The sequence below is a fragment of the Helicoverpa armigera genome, chromosome 18 (genome assembly GCF_030705265.1).
Source record: "Helicoverpa armigera isolate CAAS_96S chromosome 18, ASM3070526v1, whole genome shotgun sequence".
NCBI lineage: Eukaryota > Metazoa > Arthropoda > Insecta > Lepidoptera > Noctuidae > Helicoverpa > Helicoverpa armigera.
Genome location: NC_087137.1, coordinates 3,801,785 through 3,828,682, shown reverse-complemented (window position 1 = coordinate 3,828,682; position 26,898 = coordinate 3,801,785). Strand labels below are relative to the sequence as shown.

The window sequence follows — 26,898 nt, the reverse complement described above, 5'->3', positions numbered from 1 at the left end:
GTTTGTTGTTTGACAACTTGAAATTATTTTGTTTGGATATAACTAATAGAGGATCGCACGACTTTAGTCTAAACAATTAACCTACCAATTAATATCTCGCTAGCATCAGTAACAGATTAGAAAGATTTGCGTTGAGCCCAACTATGTTTTAGAAAAGTCCGCGTAGGTCTACAAAAGTCTACGAACATTTTCGTAGCGGCTACAGTCGTAGCAGAGTAGCTGAGTTGAATGTTATAATTTCAATCATAACTTTATTAGAAAATGCTGCTGGTCAAACAAAACATTACCAAAAAACATTTTAAAACATAATGACGTGTACATAAAAGACTCTCATATCATTTTAAATAATTTATGCTCCGAAACAAAAGTAGGGTGTGTCCACGTTAAAATTCATCATGGAAATTGCAGTACTAATCCTCATTAATTACTTGGCAATTTTAAATCTCATTATAGTCGTTCAAATCGGTCTGGCATCGATTTTTCAGTGTGTGCTGCCGTGGGTGGAATCGCATATATTATCGTCAATGCTCAGGTGACAATCATTTCATTATGGAATTAGTGCGGCTTTGGGATTGGTAATACCGCTAATACCTACTCTTTTATTGCTTTATTGGCTAATCGGCTATCTATTTTTGTAATTTAATTTGTTTAAGTGGTGGTTGGTTTGGTTTGATTGCATTGCTTTATATTATTGGTGATCTAAATTTTATTTTGAAACTTCCAGATAAAATTAAGTACATAGAAAGATATTGCTATTAGTTATTTAGCACAGTAAAATCTTTAGAAAAGTGATGTTATCTTATTTTTAGATGCTGTACAGTTACTGGACTAAAAAACTCGTAATGTCATTTTGCACGGAATTTATATTTCAAATATCATAAAATTTGCTTATAATAAACCACAAAAATCGTGAATACCAATAAAAAATATCCAAGCAACACAGAACTCATAGTCGCCCTCGTGTGGGCGTACGTCCGTCTGTCCATCGTATCGCATTGGCGCAAATTAATGAGGGTGGGATATTTATTTCAGAGTTTCGTTTGCAGTTGCCAAAATATCAGTTCACCTATATGACAGGTACCTATATACCTAGTATATATATTGTACAAACATGGCTCGCTATAGTAATGAGCTCATTAAGGCCAATATTTGCGGCCGACGTCGCCTAGATATTTGTGAATTTGTAATTACTGAGACGGTTCGCTGGAAGCCTGATTTTGAAGTTTTCATATCGATTTTATGGGGAAACTGTTTTGTGGTTTGCCGGGGTTTTCGTTTTCGAATTTTAGTTGAGATGGAAATGAAAATGTTAGCTGGACAACTAGTATAACTAGTCTGTGCCACGAAGCCACCCTTTAGACTTCGAATGAAAAGCAAAATGTTTGCATAGTTAATAATTTTGTGATGAATTTAGATATGGTTAATCTACAAAAATGGATTACGAAAAAAAATACAATTAATTGAATTTGTAGATTTTATTTATTGTAAAATGAATTCCGCTACTTGTAGTCAACAGAAATAATTATAACGTGAAGCGAGAACGACAAATGAGTTGCTATGCAATTTAAACCAATGTTACGAAGTACATCCAATGTTAATTATATTGCACAAAGTATTATAATTATAGATTACATTAAACATATAGGAAAACATTGATGGATAATTATGGCATGGATGGCCTTCTAAAAACATTTAAAAAACCATTTAAAAGTAAACAACTTTCAATTTTGGTGTCAGTTTAAAATAAATCTATTTCATCATGTTTTGACATCATGCAAAACAATAAGCCGCATTACTTAGGAAATAACAATATGAAAATTTGCAAACTAGACATTATAATTTTGTAACAAAACTAAAGAAAAACATATCTACAAATGGACAGTTCACATACTCAACAGATAGTCTTAAAACTAAGTATACATCTACTCAACTTCATAATTGCACATCTATAGCACTTTACAAGATGCATTTACAACAAATTAGTATTCACAGTTCTTATTTACAAGTTGCCGTTAAAAGACATATATAATTAGTAAGTAAGTCCTTTTTACATCTTGCAATCTCTACAAATTCTATTGGCCAACCAATTTTACTTTTTAATTTACACTGCTCGTCAAATAAACTCTTTGGTGTTTTAGTATTGATCATTACTTGTTGGCCCAACTGTAAAATAAATGTTAATTTATACACTATCAAATGCGGTGTTCCATTACGCATTTATTTTCAAAAACACAGGTCGAGTAATGAGATCTATTTAAAACATCTCTCCATTTCATATACTTACATCAATATCGTATCCAAATATTTTTCTAGTCTAATCCAGACTATGACCAAAGTGTTCTAGTTTTATTATTTTTATAAACAAAATCGTATAAATTCAGGACGGGAGCGAACTTTGGATTTAGGTACATACATATTTCAACTAATCGAATCACCTGTATCTCTTAATTTACATACAAATTAGTGTTTAATTCGTTATCGAAAATCTATTTCGTTGCAGCCTCAATCTATTCATCCTACGACGATTTTCACCAGGAGTCGAAACGTCGAAACAGTGTAAAACCACTTTTCGTCACATGAAAAATACAAAATGGACACACTACTGACATACCCGAGGTATCGACACAGACGTTATATCTACAAACACGTATTGTTCGTACGGGTACAATAAAAGAGCATCACATTGTTTAGTAGGGTCGCCACACTGTGTTGCTGTCTGGCTGCGGATTACCTCTTTGTCCGAGATTATTCACCCGGCCGTCCTCGCCCCTGGCTGCGGCGGCCGCGCAAGAATTGCCGCCGCCCAGGAGCAAGTCTTGTCCGTGATTCCCGTGTTGTCTGTGATTGTTCGTCGTCGATGATATCTGGTCCATCATCGTTTGTAGTTCATTGTGATGGTTTTGCGTCGAGTGTATCGAGTTTGAGTGTAGCGGGTGGAAGTTATGTGTTTGATTAGCGGCGGTATACAATTGACTGTAGAGCAAGCTCGCCGGCAGGACGGGGTACAGCGAGTTGTTGCAGTTACTGCCGCCGTACGACGTGTTCTGAGATCCCATTAGCGAGGGGAAGTTTGAGCTGTTTGTGTGATTGTGACCGATGTTCGTGGACGTGTTGGAAGTGAGCAGATCGTCCTGGACTGGCGACTCGGGCTGCGAGCTGTTGTCGCTGAGTGACCGCGGGCCCGTCGACAGGCTGTAGTCGGTGTTGTTGTTGTAGCGCGGCAGTAGACTGCCGTGGTGGGAGGGGGACGAGCCTACTAGTCCAGACAACTGCTGGTCTAGGTCGACGCCTGTCGTATCCGGAAGAACTGCGTGGACAAAAAAAAAATATAAATCTTCTTGTTGCAGAGAAAGGTGTTTGGCCACAATTTATAAATAACTAAAAATTCTCATTTTATACAAACATGGGCGGGCATGCCCAATAAACCTTTACGATGCCTATTCTTGTGGAATATCCAAAAATAGTAATTGTTGATGTACGACAGTATTTTAGTATAGTTATAATGGCTATATTTTTCGTTGATCGGGCACGCATCGACAATAAATTCATCGGCGGGTCGGACGTGTGCGAGCCGCTGTAAATTATAATGAGAGCCGGTTAATGTCTGACTAGCACGCCTAAGAGTATTTCAATGAGACTCGTTATGGAAAAAGTTACAAAAATCTCATGTTTTCCCGACGGCTATGTATTTTTGTGAGTTTGAGTTTTAACTCAACTTTCAGTATTTAACCTTATATCAGCCTTTCACTTTAGACAGGAACGGTCAGTCAAACCATTGACCAATTTATGATTTGTACTTGCTCCACAAAAATACATCATATTCTAGTTTAAATGTGTGTAGAATTGGACGTTGCTGTGTCAAAACTGTACTGCGAATACAGTCTGGGTATTACGATGGGCTGTCAATTTGTTTCCCATTACGTACCTACCTATGAGCCCTCTGCATAATTTTCTACTCTTTGCTTCACCAGCACTGCGCGCATCGTTCCAAGGAGGATATAACTCGTAAAAGTGTTGGTGCGTTTAATTTCACCCGACTGTATTGATTAATGAGCCGAGACATTAACTGGACAATGTTTTATTAGTCATGTTATGACGGTTTGGCCGATTTTGGTGGTTGCATCGGTTTACAAGAAGTAAATATTTTTAGGTGTAGGTCTCTACCTATTGTTTTTGTTTCTGATAGTTCCCTTGTGACAACTCTGAATAGCTTTTAATTTGCCTTTATATTAAAGTAAATTCTATGTCAGCCGATGTAACGAGTTATAGGTATACATACATATTTCTCTTTATCTCAGTTCGCCTTTACGTTTTCAGTGGTGTTACTCTCGGAATGATTATGAATGCCAGGCTAAGAAAATACAAGATTTTTAATAATCAAATCGGTGTATAATGTACCTACTCTAAAATATACGAGCGTCGTCTTATGATTGTAAACCTAGGAAATGCATTTTTTGTTGAATTATTTTATCCTCTTACTTCCTCCTGAAAAGTTAAGCTATTTGTTTACACAACTGCCTACATTATGTTTAAATCCTCACCTGTATTATTAGCCGTGAAGTCCTGCGTGGGCGTCTGGTCCGGCACTGACCCCGCAAACCCGAGTGCAGGCGGGTTGAACTGCGAGGCTGCGGGCGCAGCACACGACGGGAGGTACGCCGGGTAAGCGCCCGCGCCGCCGTAGCCCCAGTGCGAGTTACTCGAACTTAGACCGAATTGAGACATGTCTGTGGAAGAAAGGTTTAATTAGAGGATGGAAGGTAATATAAGGTACTTGTCGGTTGGATACGTGATCGTTGTACTATCTACTATTCATCTTCATACTAATTTATTGCCCAATGACACTATCGGATCACTAAATGATTGCACTGGGGTGCCCTAAATGCACCAACATAAAGGACTTTGCTATGGGACACATCATGATATATATTTTGCTTACATGTACACGTTTATGTATAATATGTTGTCTACAGTAAGATATTTATCTAAATTTTATTGTTCCTCTCATCATTCTACTCACTACAAAAACTTGAATATCCTTTTAATGTTGAAAAATTTATATGATACTATTCTACTACTTATACCAATGACGCTGTATAATGAAACCTGTAGTTTGAAACCAAATCAAATCCAACACTAGCATATTCAGAAGCGAACAATAAACACGGCACGTTTGCACAGGAGCGCGGTCACTTATTTATAAAGATGTCCGCCGGCCGGTGCTGCGTGCACTTTATTTTTTCCCCGTATCAGTGGCTTTTATTTTTCGGTATCACGGTTCCGTTTTTGGCCGGCGATCGGCGGACTCGGTTTTTATACGGCACGCGTTCCCGCCGTCGATTTGCGAATGCCTTTTTTCCCGGCTTTTTTGAGCCGCATGAGTTGTTTTGGGGTAGTCGTGGATTTTAGCGGGCTCGAGCACGCTTGTTCGATTGCATCCGCAGTCAGCTTTCCGTTCGATCCTCTTTTTGGCGTCGGCTGATTGAATCCGCGCTTTAGTGAACGTAGTTTAGCGTATCGCTTGGTTTGGCGACTCATTCACTTTTGAGCCGCATGCCTGTGTAAGGTTTGTGCGGCATCATTCCGATTTAGATTTCTGGTTTGATTTCGTTTTTTTGCGCTCTGTTTGTGTATCGCGACAGCAGTCGTGATATCTTTTTCAGTGGCTCTTTATTTATTCTGTTTCACTTTTGAATATTTTCGTGAGTTGCTGTGGTATTTACTCAAAAACCCTTTGTAGTATGTAGCTGGAACACATGATTCTTAGAATATAAATAGATTAGAAGAACTTACTCTGACAGGTAGTGATGGGTGGCATGCGGAAGCCCCCCAGCGGGTCGGGGGGGAAGGGGAAGGGGCGCTGTCCGAAGGCGAAGTGGAACTGCTGCTGCTGCCCTAGGAGAGAGAGCACTACATCAGTACGATACAGGCTGCCCTTTGTGATGAGCATTTCACTTATATATGTATAAACGAATAGTAGGGATCTAGTGTTGGCCTGGTGGTCAAGGCACCTAACAAGTAATGACAACTTTGTTAGTTAGACGTCCTTTCTATATGAAAAGATCGATCCTGAAGACAGTCTTGATGTTTTATTCATGTTCACAGCCCTTAGCCTATTAGTGCCGAGACACACGATAATTCATCTAAGTATTCACTATGTAACCTTTTAATCAAATCGATTTTAAATACAACTGATAGTGCAACCTACAATTAAAGGCACAAGAATCTTCCACCTTTCACCCAAACTTAATCGGTCATGTAAATAGTGAAGCACAAAGCAAAGCAGTGTTAGGGCCCTCTCACACGTTCCCAGCCCTTCGATTAGTCCCGAGACACTCGATAATTCATTGACACTCGTGTGACAGAGCCGTCTCTCCCCTCTTGCCACGTGTACGAATTAGTCGAAACTTGCCACCTTCAAATATCGAAGCCTTATTGGAATTTCAATTTAGTTTCTTGTCAGTTTTAAGTGGGAATGGTGCACTTGGGAATTTAAACCTGATGTTTGTATGTTGAATAAATAAAAAGGTCGGGGAATTGATTCTTGTTTGACTTGTGTCTGCGCCCCTACTCTTAAAAATGACATCTTCGGCAGTCCAGTCAGAAGCCCGAAAGGCTGACAAAAAGTCTCACCAAGGTATTGGAATGCCCGGGTAACTGGGTTGAGGAGGTAAGATAGACAGTCACTCCATGTAAAACAATGGCACCTACTGAGCTACATCCGGACTAGAATCAGATCCCAATATAACTGGGAAGAGGTTAGGCAGATGATGTCCTATTTTTAATGTAAGTAAAACAGCAAAAATAATTTGAAACTTAAGGAAGAGCAACTCTGTCAGCAGAAGATATTAATCCTCTAAAGCTGTAGGCAGTCTATTAATATCTTCCTATAATTATAGATACATAACAACTACAAATTAACACATCTAACGCCCTATTCAGGTTCACGACTCAACACTTCGGAATTGGCATCGTACTAATCAAGGTCGGCCGCGTCTGAGCGTCGATACATTATAATCTGTTGGCACGTGACTGCCAGTCATGGCAACATTATTAACATGCAGGTATCTGTTGAGGCATCAGAATTTTGAGAATAGGTACCTACTGAGAGATAAGAGTGCTTGGAAAATTGGGTTGTTCCTTTCGTTTCTGTTTCATGCCTCCATATTTCTGAATAGCCATTGTTTCCAGTGAAAAAAAGGTCTGCTTCCAACCACGTGTTTGACGTCCGAAAAATTGATCTGTTTTTTTATATAGACTACAAAAATCTAAATTATATGTATTTCTTACTTTCGACTTTAAGCCCCCAAAGACCTTTCAGTCACAACATCGCTATCACTTATACTACTCCTATCCTGCTACGAAATCTAGTTCTCCGCTAGCTCTCACACACATTCGGATAATCTCAGTAGGTACCGTACATCGGTGTTACGGGGGATGTGCCGAATAATTCAAGCGACACGGCCGCATTGTCTGCGACACTCTTCATGGGCGACATAATTCAATCACGACTCGACGCGGCACGACGCGGCGCGGTGACGCACGTCCTACGAACGATGTGTAGCTTCTGGTTGCTTAGTAATTAGAATGAGAAGCTTTGAATTTATATTAACTTCGGTTGGTAAGACTGTTTAAGAAAAGTTCTTGAAGAATAATTTTTCGAATGATGTAATAAGATAGTCCTTATTTAAACTGGAAATGACCCTAGAGATGTCATTCTTTAAGATCGGTTGTAACAATATCTAACTTTTCAGAGGCTATGACCGTGTTTCCTTACGCTTTTACCAAATCTAACAAAAAATTACACTGGCTGTAATATATTTCAGTTATCGACTTCCTCAACTTCCTTTAACCTATTGAATGCCGCTAATTAGAGAACAATAGAAAATTAATTGTGTCTCGCGTGGATCCACGTCTAAAACACACGAAAGGTTAATCCTTTCTCCAAATTAGCAATTTCATATCACCATTCACAAAAGTCCAGATTTCATACTCAGTACAAAAATGCATAAATGCACTTACACGGCCGGCCGCCATTAAATTGACAAATGCACGCACACAAACAAAAACAATTGGAACCATGAACACACTTCGCGTCGACATCCGTAGGGCTGGCTGATATCATATTTAGTTTTGAAAAGTTTTCTTGAAAAAATCCTACTGAAAGTTACAATAACTTATAGGTATGTCGTTTTTGTGTATGTCTCGTAAATAAAGAGAAGTGACTTAATAAAGTGATCCAGTTAACTTTAGTTTTTCAGGAAAGCCAACCAATCCTGTTACCATTCTAAGAAACTGATATTTGTTCATGCTGCATACAAGACTTGCATATAAACAATATCTTACAAAACACAAGCAATTCTGTTTCTTCGCCTGAAACTACAAGATCTTCGTAAGCGTAAGTTATACGGTCTGGGAATATCGGATTTTCTTAGAAGACAGGATACCTTTCATACCACGTTATAATCAAGAATACTACAGAACCGATCTAATATATTTTGTACAGCTACAAACATGTAGTATAAATACAATTTCCAATACATTTTCAATTTAGAAAACACAGCAAAGGAAACCATATCGCGTAAGGTATCAAAATAAAACATCGCGACAGCCCTATTAAGCGCACACATGGTCTGTTCCCGTGCAAAAGGCTCCAGTGTATAAATCAGCGACACAACAATTACACACTTTTATGGCAAGTTGGAATTAGAAACTGTCATTTGCACCGTTCGAGGGCCCCCGGTGGGAGGGAGGGGGTGTATTACAAATGGGAGGGAAAAATAGGGTGCGGGCAAGGGCTACTGTGGACCTGATTAAAGGATTACACCGGGGTGGCGTCCGGTCTAGTTAAATTTATTATGCCAAGTATTTCTGCTAGTTAGCCTTCCCGTCTGCTTGATGCTGGCTCGTTTGGAAGATTTAAGTTGGACTCTAAGCTGGATGTGTTATTTATGTGTGGGGTTCTGACAGGTTTAGATAAGATTGATGACTGAACAATACATTTTGTAAACACAGTAATAAAACTATAATATCCTAAAGTTCATAACCCCTACATAGACAATACACAATGCTCTAAGTCGCCGTGTGAAGTAAACAACGAACTTTACTGTTGTAAACATTGCGATCGGCGCAGGCGACGCTAGCGCCACGCGCGGGTGGTCTCGGCGCTCGTTCCCGAAATAACCCGAAAGCAGCCGAACAGAGCATGAAGAAAAACATCGTTAGACGGGCGATTATTAAATTGTAGCCGGCTTCTGTCGGCTACTGCATACGATAAAACCCGCCACCCACCCGGCGGATAAAAATAGCGGATAAGGGTAGCACACAATGTGTTGGTAATATCCGCACGTCTGTACACATACATCTTTAACGGCTGTTTCCAAATACATAGTTGTTTGAAGATCGGAATTTGGAATGCATGTTAACGACTTGATGTAGATGTCGTAGCCATATCGTAGAATTGACCACTTCATGAAAAGTTTGAGCATTTCATGAAATGGTTGCGTTTCATGAAATGTTCATGTTAATTTGACCAGATCGTTAAATCGTCAACATTTCTCGATTTTGTCATCCACGTCTGGCCGTATGGTATAATAGGGTATCCATAAAATATTTAATATAAATCCACAATATTTTGGGTCATAAAATCTGGTAGTTGTGAAATTTTTCACAGCTCAAAATTGTCAGGAGGCAAAAAAACTTAGGTTTTTTTCATAACTTCAATTGCAAATATTAAGAGTAAGAACTTATTCATTATCCTTTAAGTCGGACATACATAATAATTTAAATAAACATTTTAGGAATCTTAAAATAGAACACACGTAATCTAAAATGACGTAACCTGTAGGTTTACTGCCTCGTTGGTCTAGCTGTCGCAAGCGCAGCTGTCGAGCACGAGGTCTCGGGTTTGATTCCCGGGTCGAGCCGAAATCGCTTTGTGGGTTTTAGAGACTTTCACGAAACAGCCCGCAGCCTGGAAGTTGGTATTTGTGCATCGGAGAGCACGTAAATGTCAGTCCTGCGCCCGATCTCTCTCCGGTCCTGTTGGATTGCCGTCCCATCGGGCTATGGAAGTGAAGGAATAGTGAGTGCACCTGTGTCTGTGTGTCACTTCGCAAATTCTTGTGCACTATAATACCTCCTGCGCAGTTGGCTAATCTCCTTACATGAGACCAGCCGCCGCAGCCGATAATTGGCTAAGGGCAGATTTTTCAATCGCCAGATAACTTTTATCTGAGGAATATGTTTGACGTTTTGACAGCTTTTGTATGGAAAATATGTCAAACCGCCATATTTATTCCTCAGATAGAAGTTAACTGATGATTGAAAAATCAGCCCTAAGAGGACATTACTGTTGCATACTATGTTGCAGACTAACGGGGTAGATGAGTTTCCCCACCTTACCTAGGTCTGCGCTCAGCTGGCTCGTTTGGGATGCGTTCTGAGAGCGGTGGGTTCTTGTATCTGGTGGATGTTACACTCGCTACTACTCGCAAGAGGTTATAAGGGTTACATCGCTGGTAAATAATTCCATGGGGTTTGGAGTAAGCAAATTAAACAGCAAAGTATGTTCCTGTCATATATGTTATTATTAATAACACAATAACAGTCAATAAATGGCTCAATGGGTTTCTTTGGGATATAAACCTATTTTTAATGTATTGAATCATTTTTAGTCGTCAACCTTGTCCATCAGTTTTATGAACTTCCTTTAACCCTTAACTAGACAGAATGCTTTTGTGACGTAACTGACCAGTAGTGTCCAACAGACACTATAAATGTAGGTAAGGTATGACAAAGCAATAGAAAGTTATTTTGTATTAAAAGACAGTATAATGTATTTCAGTAATGTTTTGTTACACTTATTCATTTACAGATATTTCAATTCTTTTTTTTTCAGAATTTTCAGAGCAGATATTGTGATTGAATTTATCACAACAACGCGAGACACTTGTGGGTTGTTAAGGGTTAATATTTCAAAATACTTCTCCATCGGAATTATACGGATAGTAGGATCGATTTCTTAAATATAAGATATTCCTCATCTGCAGTTTCCATAACGTCATATTTTGACAGCCAGTAATAGTCCATGGACTTCTTTGGCGTCGTCACCCTACTGTTCTTGATTTGTTTTATAACATTATAGTTAAAAAACGTTGTTCACCAACGTAGAATTATTTTATATTATTATTATTTTCGTCGTACACTCTTTTGTCACTTTCTTCCTTAAACGAATTATTCAATTTTTCGCTGCGAGAATTTTTAATGCAGTCAACGGCCGCCATCTTCAAACGTAAATAAAGCGCTGGCAGCGCCCCTAGGGACAATTTACATAACTATTTTACGATGTGATCAATTAATTTTGATCATTTCATGAAGAAGCCGAGCTTTCAGTTGCACATATCGAGAAACGATTTCTCATCATTGATTTGCCCAAGCCACATCATGATGTGGCCAATAGACAGTGAAACATTTCATGAAACGGGACCATTTCATGAAATGGTCGAGTCATTTCATGAAGTGGTCAAGTCTACGATAAGGCCACCACATAGATAACACAGTCCTACTAACAAAACTTTCAATTGATGCTATTTGCTATCTATAGAATATTTTGTTCTTGTCTTCTAATAAGGTATGTACGATCGTAAATAGGTATTATCTGTCATTTATGAATCAGTATGTGGGGCCAGATTTTGTTATCTTCTAGTCCTGTAGTGATTTTGCAAAGTTTAGTTTTAATTTACTTATTAATTCATTTTTACATAAATTGCCATTACTACTCATGTACAGTGTAAAAACAGTTTAAGTAAGTACAATTATACCCACACAACACGTTCACGTTCGTATGTAAGTTAGTTTGATCAATGAAAACTCACGAGGAAAACCCTTTAAGTCCCAAAATACTGACAAAATCACTTACAAAATAACAATGTACTACAAAACATTCTTCATTCAACAAACAATATATTATTAACCCTCTCGCACCACTACGCATTTACCATTAACTCGAATAGTAAGAAAGTGAATATCGAACAAAATTGCTCACATGAATTGATAACTACGCAACTACGTATAGAAGCGATGTTAACATGCGTCGGAACTTACTAGAATTAAATAATTTATCGCCTCCGTATAGAGGCTGGAGGCATAATAAATCAATATGCAGGGCACATGCACACGCGGTGAGGGGGGGAACTCCCCCGGCCCTTTCTTGACTAATTAATTAAACAACCGATTCATTACAGCAGCCTCTTTGTACCCTCACATTCGTCTAGCAGGAGTACCGATAGCATTGACGGGTTACACTTTCGTCTTGTGACATGGGGTGAAGTTTTCCAAAGATTTTAATACTTGTATCTAAGATTTATAATTTCGTCAATGTCCATTGAAGATTTCATAAAAAAGAGAGTTTTTTTTCATTAGAAAGTTTTCCTGGTTTTGTAAAATGTAACCCATATTAGTACAAAAAAAGAAGACCTGAAAGTGGGTCAAATAGATTTTATTACATACATAGAAATCTCTTAGAATCTTAATTTGAAGTATAAAAATGTACTAGTGAAGCTAATAAAAGCGTGTTAAAAAAATAAGACTCGCATTATTTTAAAGACCAATAACAATAACTCCATAAAGATTGTATTTAAACAGAAACTACCAAAATGTCTAATCTGCGTGTCGGACGGTACTCAACCCTTCGCCTGCCGGGGTCGGGTCGCCGGGACCGGGCACTATCCCGCGGTGCTCGCAATTATTTTAATTTCTTCACGTGATGAGGATTGATCGAGCGTTAGGTGCAATTCGGCGACCGTCGAAACCCGTCATTTGTTACCGTCACACAAGACTTTAACTATTTAAATTGCTTTCTTGATGTATGGATAGTGGTACTTAAGTTAAGTGCTGTGTGTAGTGTTTGCTAAAGGAATATGTTGTTTGTTTAACATTGGGGAATGTTCATTTGTGGCATACAACTGACGTAAAATTCGTTTTCATACTAAACGTGTTCTTTTACACAACATAGTGAAAAATATACAGGTTCTCCAAAAAATAACCAAAACTTTTTTCCTAGTTCAATAATTTAAATTAATAAAATAACCTACCCAAGATGGAAATATAATTTAACGCTCTAAATGAGAATGTAACTCAAAAAGACACCACTCTAAACTGTGTTTCATTACATCGATAACATTCCCGGAAATGTCAAACAGCATCATATCAAAGCACGCCCAACAATCAAAGGGTTGCCAACATTAAAATAAAATCATGCTAACATTAGAACCTCCTTGAAGACCCTCAACAATTTCACGGCTACTAAACACGTACAAAAAGGTATGTTTTGTCTAAATTATTAATAAATTACCTTCGTTAGAAGTGTTTTACAATGTTTTGCGGTTTTGCTCGTTGGCTGCGAGTGTTCAGACATTTGGCCGCTTTGATGTTGCCATGCGTAAATACAATAGTGTTGCCGAATTAATTGGAACGGAATGTTTTGTTCCGGTTCAGGAATAGGCTTTGATTTTAATTATTACTTAATTTCATTCGACCATCATTATCACGTTTTAATTATTGATTTTCTTTATGTTACTTGACTCTTATGCTATATCTTATTAAAGAATGGTCAGACTTTCTGACTGCCCGTAACGTTTTCCTATATTTAAACTTAGGAATTTTTTTACCTAGGTATCTTAGCTTATTACATATTAAAGGATATAACATCTATGCACTATCTTTGGTTTTTTGTTAGTTTTAGGTAATCCAAACATTATAAATGTCTAGTACCTTAGTGGATGGATTAGCTATGTTGAAGGAAATAGGTAACGTAAGACTTTAAATCCAGCAGGAAATCTCCAAAACTGACTTCCATATTCCAAATCCAAAAATAATGTTTGTCATGACTGACTAATAAGTACCTGAATTGTAAAAACTTATGTTTGACATGACGACCTCTAATGTGAAGTTTGATAAATAAAGACAACATGATACTAACTGGTCTTAGATCTCGGCTCCCTCGGTCCGTCCACGGTCACCTTGATAGCTTTGTTGTACGTCGTCACTTGCGGCGGCGTCGTCGATACTGTTATCGTCAGTGTGAACGATTTACCTGCAACAAAACGTACTATAAGTACCCTAATAAAGAATTATTTTATAAGGGTAAACAAACAAGCTTCTTCTAAGGGGTAGAATCTGTCTACCCCTACACTCTTTACAGAGAGTGAAGAGTGTAGGGAATTGAAGACTTGATTACCCTTCTTCTCTTCTAAAGAGAGGTTCGTGTATACTTATACGAGTACAAAGCACATATTGGTATTTATATTAATACACTTTTAAACCCATATTCATAACACGTTCATGTTCACTGTTAAAACTTTTAACGGCATTCCCTTAATACAGCGTCGCATTTTATTAAATCGCCTCGTAGCGAAAAAGTAATTATAACAAACTGAAAATATTATTTGTGCAAACTTTTCACTCAAAGTGAGCGCAAGCCATAAATTCAATCTGTGGTCGCCACTCTTTTCGCCGAGCGCCCACTTTTTGTAGTTCGATTTTGATCACTTGTTCGAAAAGTTAAAAATTTATTGCCGCTTCGATTTCAATTTCTACAGACCGAATGAATTTGTTTTACAGTCGAAATAGGCACTACATGTCAGCGGCAAATATTGACAATCAAAAATACTCAGCCGACCCCACAAATGCATTTTCATATCATCAACCCTCGAATAAATTGGCTGATATTGCAATAATCACAAAAGAGCAGTTTCATAGCTGACCACGAAAAAAAAAGAACAAACGAAAACAAGTACTTGATTCGAAACAATCTCATTCAAACGTGGAGTGTGTAAAAGAGCAACTCATCCGCAGCACATGAGCGCGCGTCACAAACAGCGGGCCGACCACTTCATCACAGCGTAACGCCGGCAATAAAAAAAACATTTCCATCTGCGGAAAAACCACAGTTAATATTAAATGACCGTCCGTCAAAGCTGTATTGTAGAGCGCTTTGGCGGGCGTTCGCGCTGCGGGATGCAGCCAATACCGATTTTGTGATTTTTCCAGCGCCCCCTCGCGGCCGCCTCCCCCCGGGGGGCGCGGGAGAGTGACATGTAAGCTTTAATGGGCCCTGGAGCGGCTGGCCGCTGGCTACACGCGAAAAAACTGAAAAAAGCCTCATTCATACGTGATTTCATGTGTAGGCTACTTTCTGCGGGCCTGGCGGTGAGGCTCGTTAAAAATGGAGGCCGTACACGCAGCCAGCTTGTTGCGGCCTATCGGAGTTTATTAACGCGGCCCGAGGAACGCTTGCATCGCTCGCGAAACAAGTGTTGCCGATGCTTTACGCTTTCGGGAATGTTTTATAACATACCGCCGATGTACACTTCGGGGTTAGATGTTTGATCGAACAATCTCTCACTTACGCGACTTCGACTGCATTTTATCCTCTGTAGTGTAATAATGACGCATTTATAATATGAAACGATGCACTGATACGTTTTCCATTAATCTATATGAAGCATCGAAGAGTGCAATAAATATTGAAATATTACGCTCATTACGGATACTTGAATGCTTTTACTGATTTCAGTAATGCAAAATACAATGATTAAAAATGCAGAGGAGATGTCTATCCAAAATATTATTCTTAGTCCTTTTGCAATTTTATTTTCTTTTCCATTCCCAAAAACCTATCAAAAACTGTTGTACAACGCTCAAGACACGGCAATGAGTGATGTGAAAACCGTTTGGTGCCGGTACGGGCCGGCACGGGTCGTACGGCGCGCCTAAATAAATAACCCTAGTTAATGTGGGGCCCACACGATACCTAGCACCGTTTTTATGACTTCACAATTTCCTCACTCGAGCCGCGACAACCTTCGATTGACGGGAAAACTTTGTTATCCCTGTTACTTGTCACGTTTTTTGTGTATTAGTTGATTTATTATGTGTTTGCTCACGATGGGTACAGATATTTTTGGTGTATTGTTTGTAGTGTGAGTTAAAATTGATACTATATTAGAGCTTAGATGAGTCCCCACGATATGTTATAGTGCTAAGCAATATAGCGATAAAAAAAATATTCCGAAGAATTAATAATCGGACGAGGTTCTAAAAAAGTGTTTTTAGGTGATGTCGGAATGTTAATTATCAAAAAGCAGTTTAAAACAACTTCTTGCACTAATATCTGTATAATATGCAAAATGAGACACTTCTTTGTCAATAAAATTATATTTAGATTTAAACAATGTCTTTGTTATAGGACTAGAACAGAAGTCAATGAGTAGATACAATTAGTGAGTACACAGAACGTTCGGTAGCGAGTGTACGCCACTCGGCACTTGCAGCGTTTCAACTTCTGTAGCGATGCGCCGTCTCAGTTAGACGTAGTTGACTTGTGGACATGCCGTGACGTTACGAAGGAATATTTGAACTGTTTTGAAAAGATTTTTGAAGTTTTAAATCCAGAAACATAAATTAAATTCACTGGACTTTGCTCGGTTTGTTGTGTTTTCAGAAGATGAATTCTGCATAAATGGGAGTTCCAGTCAATTATTGAGAGCTTCAATGTTAGAATTGAACTATAAATTTTAATTTTAATATTTTATTTTACATAAGTACGAGTAAAATGTTTCTAGTGTTTCTCTTCAAGGTTTTACTATTGCATTATTTCAGGGATTAGCCAGAATTATAAAAAAAATCTTTAGAACTCTATTCAAACTTCGAATTTGAATTTCGAAACCAATACTTAAAAAAAGCCGGTTACAAACCGCGCGACGCATCCACAACTCCACTACCGCGCACGACATTCCCTAATAGCTCGATGCAATCCAATTTGACAGCTGTCAAATACACTCGTCGCCTTGTCGCCGTCGCACGATTACTAAGCGTTGTCGGATAACGACCTGCTCACGCCCTCGTGTGCTAATTGAGTGAATTAATATGCCCGTGTAAGGTAGCTGTTGGGTTGTAAGCCTGTTTTGCTTGATTGATACATAGGTTTGGCCGAATTTCCTGGTAGCAGTCGCTGAGGCTGCTTCCAACTGGTAATGTTGGAAATCAGTGGGCGTTCCCGTGCCCTGCACTAGACGTCTTATGGTGGTAATCTTTCAAAGTGTTCGAGCGAGAAGTCAAAGTCAAGATTTGAGAATTTAAGAATTTCCCATGAAGAAATGACAGATAAATTGCAAGAAGAACGCGAAAGTAGACAGAAGTTCGTACTTGAATGTTTCGATTCACTTAGTTAGAAGTTACTACGTTCAGTTTTGCCCACAATTTCGGAGCGCATTTGTTACACTATGCAACATAACCGAACGTAAAACACAATGTACAGCTCCAGTAATATTTCAGCACATATCAAGCTCAATACCTAAACTAATAACAAAACGGCGGTTAATAGAGCGTGAGTGAGTCGGCGCCACAAAGCATAGTTACGTAACTTGCGGGTTCCGTTACCAACTACCCGAAACCAAGGACCGACCGTAAATGAAATGGTAGTTTTCCGTGGCTAACCGGGTAACCGGGTTGGTGTACCGGTCTGGCCGCCAACCGGCTAACCGGCTGCGGCCGCGTTATGGTTGACAAGGGCTGTTGTGGGTGACGGGACGTGCGTGCGGCGTCTGCACGAACTTTGCGTGCCGACTAACCTTTTTGCGTTTTGGTTGTCAGCTTTTTTTTATCGGCGTTTGATTGGTGAAGTTTGGATTGGTAGGAGTTGAAGCCTTTATTTTTACATATTTCAGTTTTTAATGTTAAAGATGAATATAAATGCTAGTGTTACCTAATCTTTACATTAAAGCAAGTGATATTTTTAGCATTATTTTCCCGAAAAAAAAGGGTAATAAAAAAGCACATCAACAAATCCTTAGCAATGAAAAGGCGTATAATAAAACGTAACACGATCATCCCACGCGGCCACAATATATTCAAATAAAGAACTCTTCAAAGGAAAAATTTTATTCAAATGGCGAAGCGACCGCAACGTGCTCGCCCCGCCTCCACGGAAGAAGTTGCTTTCCCGACCTTTTCCATTGGCTGGCGAGCGAGAAGGCGGGCCTTCTTCAAGTCTTCGTCGAGACTAACTTTTCATTTGCACAGCTCTGAAATATAGCTTGAGATTAAAGCGCAACGTGGAACTTCGCTGCGGTTTCTCTCGAGACGTAGTTTTTTTGTTTGTAGCCGGCCTAAGTAATATGCAGTGGATCTTCAATTTCCATTAATAACTTGCGGCGGCTTTTCCTTAGCGATGTATATTAAAAGTTGGTTTGCGTTGCCAGGGCTCGAGACAGTAAAAGATGAAGAAAATTGTATTGAGAAACACATGCAATTAATGGAATTAAGGATTTTATATTTTGCTTTGTATTTGAAATAAGAACTCTTGACTTTTTCTTAAGTCGTTAAACATCATTCGTTATTCATTACAATACTTTTAAAATACCTAAGTATCAAGTAGACCTCGTAACCATTTAACTTTTGTTTTCAGAAATTGAATCGAAACCAAATAAATACTCAAAATAGAACAACAAATACCATCTACTATATACTACGTGAACCTGGATTTAGATAAATTCATGAATGGAACGTATCGGGTTAATAACCGCTTGGTCATGATTTTTCATTCATTCGTACAATTTAGAATGACTATTCATTCATACGAGTATTTTACGCGTTAGTATTAGGGTGCGTCCTGCGTGGGCAAAACAAAACGCAAGCGAAGCGATATTAAGCGAATTCGGAACGCGCCACGTAACGTAGTGGCGATACTTCAAATCGACTATTTGATGATTTCATGTCGCGTTGTGCTGCACCTCTTTGCGTTCTAATCCAGATCGCTCACGTAGGACGCACCGTTAGAGTTTTTAATACAAGCTAACTTTGGTTATGGTATCGTTAAATGTCATTAAGTTTCAACTAAGTTCCCATTTAACTGAGTTGCTTCAGTGAGTGTATAAAGTGCTTCAAGATAATAAAAACATATAGTGAATATAGAGGTATTTCAGTTAGTTCTTCAGTGAAAAACATTGAACATTGATTGAAATGTCGTTCTCTTAAAGAAAAGTCGTTTAACTATCATAATTTAGCTGTAAAAGACGTACCTACCCAACAGAAAAATATGTGCAAAGTACTGAAAGTCATAATTATGCAGTATATAAAAATGTAATCTTATGCTGATGAAAATTGAATTTACAAAGGTCTGCCAGTTCATAGCTCAATCTCACTACGGGCACATGATAATGAAGATTGAGTTTTTTTTTCAAGAAAGTTATCAAATTCAATGTTAGGTAGGTAAGTAGGATGTTTATAGTCTATTCCATTGTGAATTTTAATGTTATCAACTTAAACTGTTCGGTGAGTTTTTTGCCGCCGGGAGAAGTCGAGGCAACCACTTTTTCTGGGTGTGTAACTTAAACCAAGCGTCTCAGAGTCAGAGTGCCCTAACTCGCCTAGTTCTAATGTTGAACTAATTAGTTGGGTAAGCATCTTTTAGCTGCTGTGTTGAACGTTGATATTCGATGAGTCGGCTAAACGGCTATAAACCTGTGATTACACGGCAAAGAGTTACCTGTTATCTTTTTTAGCCATTTGAATGCAACATATTAATATGCGCATAAAACTTCTTCATAGTAGTCTACTGATGACAAATACTGATAAACACAAATGTTTAGCTATGAATGCAGGCCTACACGACATCTAAATTGAAGATCTGCATACTCTTTTCATGCAGCCACCATGTCATGAACGACTGTCTATCTGACCTCATCTCCCTGTTACTCGTACCACCCAATATACCCTTCGTATGACTGGTTGTCAGACGACTTTCTAGTTCTTGACTAGCCGTACACACACACACAGCACCAATTTATCGTGATTTCATAAATATGGAAGCATTCGATAGCACGATGATGACTCATCCACGCATACCAACTGAAAAACGAAATTGAGGATTTCAAAATTTTATCAAAATCAAAAAAAGGTACTAAATATCTACATCTGGAACAAAAAGTGCTTTTGGAATTTTGTTGTGGTTGTACTCTATGCGTATACCTATGTCGCAGTAAGTAAAACGGACTGCTGTATCTTCGGGAGAAGAGAGTACACCTGCGTTTGCGCATGAGCTTGTGCACGATAAAAATTACTCATGCCTTGCACAAATGACTATCTTTATCGATTGAGTGCTGGTCCACCCGATGCATATTTGGCCTGTCAAGTAAATAAATGTATTCATACTTTTAACAATGGCTATTTATTGGGGCCGAAAACTGCTGGAGTGGAGACCACTAGCAAGCGCAGCGTAGGACGTCCACCAACGAGGTGGACAGACGACCTTATAAAGGTCGCCGGAAGACGCTGGATGCAGGTCGCTTCCAACAGGTATCTGTGGAGATCAAAGGGGGAGGCCTATGTTCAGCAGTGGACGTCTTTTGGCTGAGATGATGATGATGATGATTTATTGGGTAATTAAAAGTGATTTCAAATTGAAACAAACAGTCTACAATGTAGATTATTAGTGTAAACGGTAACTATTACTTTTTGGCTAGTACCTAAATAAAATTATGTATAAATTGTTTATTGCGTGTTTATCAAAATATGTATTTTTGATTTGCTATGTGTTTGATTTGTCAAGCGCGTTCATCTTCGGTTTCCCGCTCCGTTTTTTTACGCCTGACAAAATTGCCGCGTGTTTTCAGGCCTCAGCTTTCCTATGCGGTAGTTGTCAATTGTAAGCTTAAAGATTGGGTACTTGCATAAAATTGAAAACAGTATTGACAAAAGTAATAAAGTTCTCAAACTGCGATCGTACCTTTTCCCTCTTTACTTAAGTAAAAGCAGCCTTACTTTACTTCTGGTATCCCATTTAGAAGTAGGCAACGACAACTATATGCATAAGCATTGTAACAACAGGTAGGGACTGTTTGACGTGTGAAGGAAACTTTCAGTTTTATTCATAGGTACTGGTGGAGTTTCCGAGCGGAAAACTGAGCCCCATCATCTGATTCGCACTGCTGGTGTCGTGCGTATACACAGGCGTATGAGCAAACAACTGAGGGTAGAAAAATTACGTTAAAAAACCCCGCGACACTGCCTACAGTACCGAGTGATGTCGTACGTAAAAACCGAGCGGAAAATCCACCGATGTGAAAGCGTTGTCATTGTCTAATCAAAATGCTTAATAAACTACCTATTTAAATAATTTTAATGTGATTGTTGTGATTCTCGGGTCTCAAAAGTAAATCGTAGCCGATGATGAACCTTGTATGTGGGTAGGTACATATTTGCTGGTCACTGAGTACTGTAGATTTGGACATACTATAAACAAGTGGCAAACACAAAATATTGGAAAAACATGTGAATTATTTATTTTTATCAAGATTTTATAAGAGATAACAGCTTAACCTCAATCGGGTGTATTGAGACTAGCAGCGTTTTCACACCAGCGGATTTTCCGAGATGAAAAACCGAGCGGACACCGCTCAGGAAATCCGCTCCTTTTCTGTAGATACGAGATTTTTTAAGAGACACTAATTAAGTACTTATCTTTCTGAAAGTTGTAAAAATAAGTCAGCATTGACAAGGCGACGAAGACATTTCGTGTGCTACATCAAGTGACGTCTGCTTCGCAACATTTGTAGAAGAGCACCACTTTTTTCTTCAAATCAATCATTGATTGTTTTTAGGATCACTTTGTTAGTACCTCCGTACCTCAAAAGGAAAAAACGGAACCCTTATTGTTTTTTTTAAGAAAACGTCTGAGAGCCGTCTAGTGTTAGAAAATAGCTCTTCATTTTGTCTTTTGCTGTAGATGGGTGAAAATAATTATACATGTGTATAGAGAGGGGATGAAGGGTCACCACGCATCCCCTTTCAACCAATTTAATTGATGCACGCTGAACAGACGCTTTGTATCTCCCGTCATAGATTCAATTCTAGATTTATTATCTTTAGTTTAGTTGTTTTTTTTCGGTTGGCGATTTCATTAATATTGTAATAATCTATCATATTGATTATTTACATGTAGATCACTTATACCTACCTACACAAGTCTACACAATAACTAGTTATTTTGTCCTCCATGATACAAATAGACCTATTTGAAATGATTAGTTGGCATTCTAAACCTCTCCAAAGATTCCAAACAAAACATATCCCTTTGCCAGTTGAGTAAAAATGACACAATAGCTGAATACTTAAGTACCAGCTAGTACTTAGAATACGAACTTCGAAATCTTAAACCTTTATAAGGTAGTTTGAAAATCACAATCCCAATTAGGAAGATATGGACGTTGACATGCCGCGCCAACCCCAAATAAAGATAGGGATAAGAACAGGGAAGAGTGTATGGCACTCATGTTTTTATTGTTGCCTTACCTTTACCTTTGCTAAAATAAATCAATGTAAGTTGATAAAATTAATCTGGAAGAGGTTATCTCATTAATATACAATGGTCAATCGGAAAATGTAATGAACAAGTTGTAGCTTAATTTGCAACGGTTGTCAGTTCTTTTAGCCTGTTTTACACTCCAAACTCTTAGTGTAAGAATTCGCACTAATACCTATATATGCTAAATAGATTTCGATTAATTTTTCTGTAGGAATTGTGTACTGTAGGGTTGCAGAGGTCATATAGGCAGTCGACCTGTATAAAATACTGGTACTATGATGCATCTGGTTAGACTGGAAGCCGACCCCAATATCGACCCCAATGTCTAGGCTTTACCCAACATCATAGTTGTGTAGTTATGAAAAACTACGCAGATGATTATTGCTTCAGATATGAAACTAATAAAACTAATCAACTACTGAAACGTCAATGAAATAAGTCCAATATAAAATTATGTATGCCATTCGTTTCAATCAGCTTCCAAAATAAATACTCGAAAAACAATTAAAAAGATAGATCTGTAGTCCAATGACCAGACAACGACCCTGGATTAGACAGCTCACGCTTGACTGAACAGAAGGCATTTTAAAGGGGATTACAGGGGAAATTATTTCACCCTAATAAATATTTGTTTGTTGGTCATTCTTAGAATTTAGTTACCGGTATTTCACATAAGTTAGGTATATCATACTGGCATAATTTGTCGTCGACAGTTGTGGTTGGCTAGTGGTTTAAAAACCAGCCTCTCAAGAATGAGTGTGTGAGTTTGATTTCGGTAATTAAGTATAAATGCATATCCTACACACTAATGATTGCTAAGATGGAGAAAATGACTTAAGGAAACCTCATTCCTTCTCTGTATGAGAAGAGGCCCCTGCCTTGCACTGGGACAGTAATAAAGAGCTAAGGAAAATCCCATAAATGAATTATTTAAATATCATATCAATGTATTCCTAATTAGTATTATCTTGTTTATGAAGACTTATTCCATAAGTTTTCGTGCTTATTTTATTAAATCAATGTCTTAGTCAATTTCTGTTGAATATTGTTAGAACAAAACATTAATGGATGGACCCGTAATGTTGGAATTCTATTAGTGGACATGCACTAAATATACATTATTAAACTAAAATAAACGAAATGAATGTGTTAGAATGTTATCACTTCTGATTGCTCGGTATTAATATTATTAATTGAATACCTTTGGTGGTACCAATGGTTCATTAATATATTTTTATCCATATTAGTTAGAATTATGTTCATTCTATTTATGCTATTGTTTTGTTTCAATTACGGCATTTAATATCAATTAACACCTGATATTAGTTACACGTAACACTTTTATAACATTATAGGTATGTGTCAAAATAAATAACAATTAATTAATAGTAAATATTAAAACGGTCAAATTGAAATAATATCTATTAAGTACCTACGTAGCTTTTTTATGCGAAGGTCAAGTTTGATAATCTTGTTGAATCAACACAATGATTTTAACGTAAATTGTGATTGAAGATTTTTAATAATAGAAAGTAATTTTAACTGTGATTAATTTCATTCATGATTTCATATTCAACATATATACTTATTTATCAATTTATACGCTGATATCAAGTACTCCGTATAGACATTTTTGCTAACACATGCACCCTCCGGCGGTACACGCAACCGCGTTGATTTGTTTGTTTACTTTAACAGTCCGTTTGTAGATTATTATTCCATTACGAGATCCAAATAAACATGGCTCAATTCATTTGTTATGTTATGTAGCTACTAGTTAATTTGTTGTAGTTATAATGTACCTACGTAAGTTCGAAATGATTACCTAACCACGTAAGACTTTTTCAATGTCGTCTTTGCGAATAAGGAAGTTCGCACAAAACTCGGCCCTTCACAAAAAGTAAACTTTCTAAGAAAGGGCGGGCGGGACACTCATTGGGCGGAAATAGCCGCCCAAGTCTCCCGCCCTCCTATTTGACATTCGCACAATTTCTTAAGTTGCAGGAAAAAGTTTGGAGCACTTTGCAATGTCACCGACTCTTCCCCTACTTAGGAAGTTTGACAAAATATTTAAATGTTATTATTGTGTGAAGCCACTTCTTCGAGTTGTAATCACTTGGATTTGTTTGTAGAACTTTGATTGAATTTGAAAAAGATTTTTTATTTACTGCGCTACTCTGTTGGAGTTTTTTATTTTTATTTCGGCAAAATGCCGTCGCTTTTATTTAACGGCGATTCTTGATATCACTTTAATAGTGGTTTTCAGATTATTTTTATGGTTCTTTTTGATTTTATCCTTTTTCTTTATTATTGAATTCGATTACTTTTATGAACTGGTTTGTTTTATTTATTGTTGAGTAAACTTTTAGGGTTGCTTTTAAGATTAAATCACAAAAATTCATTGTATCACATAACTGCACCTTCAGCACTCACCGCGACCGCTGCGGCCGACGAACCTCAAGTCGTTGAACTTGGCGACCTGGTTCTTCATGACGGCGGAACTGTTCCTCAGCTCGGCGCAGCAGTTCTCGTCGTTCCCGGCGCGGACCGTCACCAGCGTGCCGTCGCCCACGTCGCCCAGAGCCACCACTTTGAACGCCACCGGCAGAGTCTTGTTTGACCGCCAATGCGGAGGCAGCACGGTACACACGAAGTGCGGGCTGCCTGTCCGCACCAGCTCCCCCGGGTGCTCCGACAGGAACTCGCCCAGCGTGCGCTCGGCGAGGATGTCGGACGTCATCTTGGTGTAGGTCTCGTGCAGGAGCGTGGAGCTGGTGTCGGGCGACACGGCGCCGCTGCTGGCGCCCGTCAGGTGCATCCTCGACACCCGCGCGCGCTGCGTGCTACACATAGAGTCTACTGCCTCCCGGCGGCTGCTACATGACACTGTCCACCACTCCTCACCGACGCTCACCGCCACCACACACCATCGTCACACACTGACAACATAATGACACACAGGGCAAGTCGTCGACCGCACTCCCAAGACAGTACTAAGTTTGACAAGAAGGGCCGGTGATGAGACGTGACAACACGTTGCTAGGGAACGCGCGCGTGGCCACTTGACGCGGTGACGTCACGGCGGCCTTGCCACACTTTTTTCCCCGGTGAATGAAAAGTTCGGCGGCGGGCGGGCGAGGGACGCGAGGGGCCGATTTTTTCCGGCGTCGAGGGGTGGTTCCCCCGTACGCGGCGAAAAAACTTTTCACTAGTTTCACTGACGGCGGCACTTTTTGCGCACCGCGTATTTACGCGATCGCCGCACGCACGTCCCTCTCACTTTCACCGTTGACGACGACGTTTTTTTTTTATTTTTCGTAGTTTTGTTTTGAGTTTCGCTTTCGCGCGCGTTACTGTTCGTCGTGTTGACGCGTGTGGGTGCGTGGCGCGGGACGCGTGCGACGTGGCGCGCGGTCGTGGGTCGACTCGTGCCGCGTGGGGCTGGCGCGCTCGCTTGCGGTGACCACTCGCGGTGGCTATTAATACGCGGCGTACGTCCGCGCCCGTCGACTTCGGACAAAGTTTCGCGGGTGAGTCGGTGCGGCTCGGCGGCAGCGGCGGCGGCGAGCGAGAGGCGGCGACGGCGCGCGGGCGCGGCGGGCGGCGGAGCGCACTTTGCGGTCAGGGTGGGTTGGGTTTAAAGCCGCCGAAGGATAAAACATACAAATAAACACGTGTTCGCGCCGGCGCGAGCGAGAGATGCGGCGAGCGCGTCGGTGCAAGCGGGATGGCGCGCGCCTCTTGCGGCATTTAGCAGCCGATCCGCCGGCAGCCGGCCGACACCACTCCGACGCACCACCACCACCGAGCTCCGGCACCACACTCGAACGGAGCTGCCCAAACCTAAACTAACGCGGAGTGAATAAACAATTCAAGGACACGTGCCTTAACTGAGTTTAGAAAGTGAAACTTTATCTAATCAAAACTTTCGTAGATAACATATAACACAAAAATAAATAATATAAGAATGCCTTTGTACTTAAAATGCCAACATCGATTATCTTAAACTCAAAATTTCCAACTAAAATTTTCCACCCTCAAACTACACGCTCCTCCTTGATAATTAAAGTAAGGTAACTATAGTGATTTGACGTCGCGCAGTGTTCTCATAATGAGTCGGGATAGGGGTGCAGTAGATCGAGTTAACGAAGCCTCTCACTCTCGGACTCGTCACAATCTGCTTACGGATAACTTTAAGCTCCCACCTTTTGGGACTCGCTGTATAAACGAATTTTATGGACTTTAGTGTGCGTAGGAGATTAGATTGCTTTTATGATGCTCGTATGAATGCAAATTGTGCTCAAACAATAGGTGAAGTTAAGTAAAATGTGCTTCCAGTAATCTAAATTATTAAGATATCACCGAACCCTTTAGATAAAACACGACAATGATTTAAAAGTGGGAATACTTAATACAACCTGTCAATTTTATGAGAGTCATTCGTAGCATTTCGTAGTCAAATCGTAGCACTCGTAGCGTAGCGCACATTGATAATTTATTTATGAGTGTAAAGACGACAGTGAACACTTTTA

General features: G+C 39.3%; 1 protein-coding gene across 1 annotated transcript; it reads right to left on the bottom strand.

Annotated features, from left to right (window-relative positions):
- Nucleotides 1-1,680: 1,680 nt before the first annotated feature.
- On the bottom strand, nucleotides 1,681-25,932 carry LOC110378105 (runt-related transcription factor 3). The gene is made up of 6 exons (XM_064039080.1): nucleotides 24,800-25,932; nucleotides 13,982-14,095; nucleotides 5,794-5,895; nucleotides 4,542-4,727; nucleotides 3,871-3,882; nucleotides 1,681-3,307 (listed from the first exon to the last, which is right to left on the bottom strand). The coding sequence occupies exons 1-6, from the start codon at nucleotides 25,215-25,217 to the stop codon at nucleotides 2,688-2,690; spliced, it is 1,452 nt and encodes a 483-aa protein (XP_063895150.1). The 5' UTR covers nucleotides 25,218-25,932; the 3' UTR covers nucleotides 1,681-2,687.
- Nucleotides 25,933-26,898: the final 966 nt, after the last annotated feature.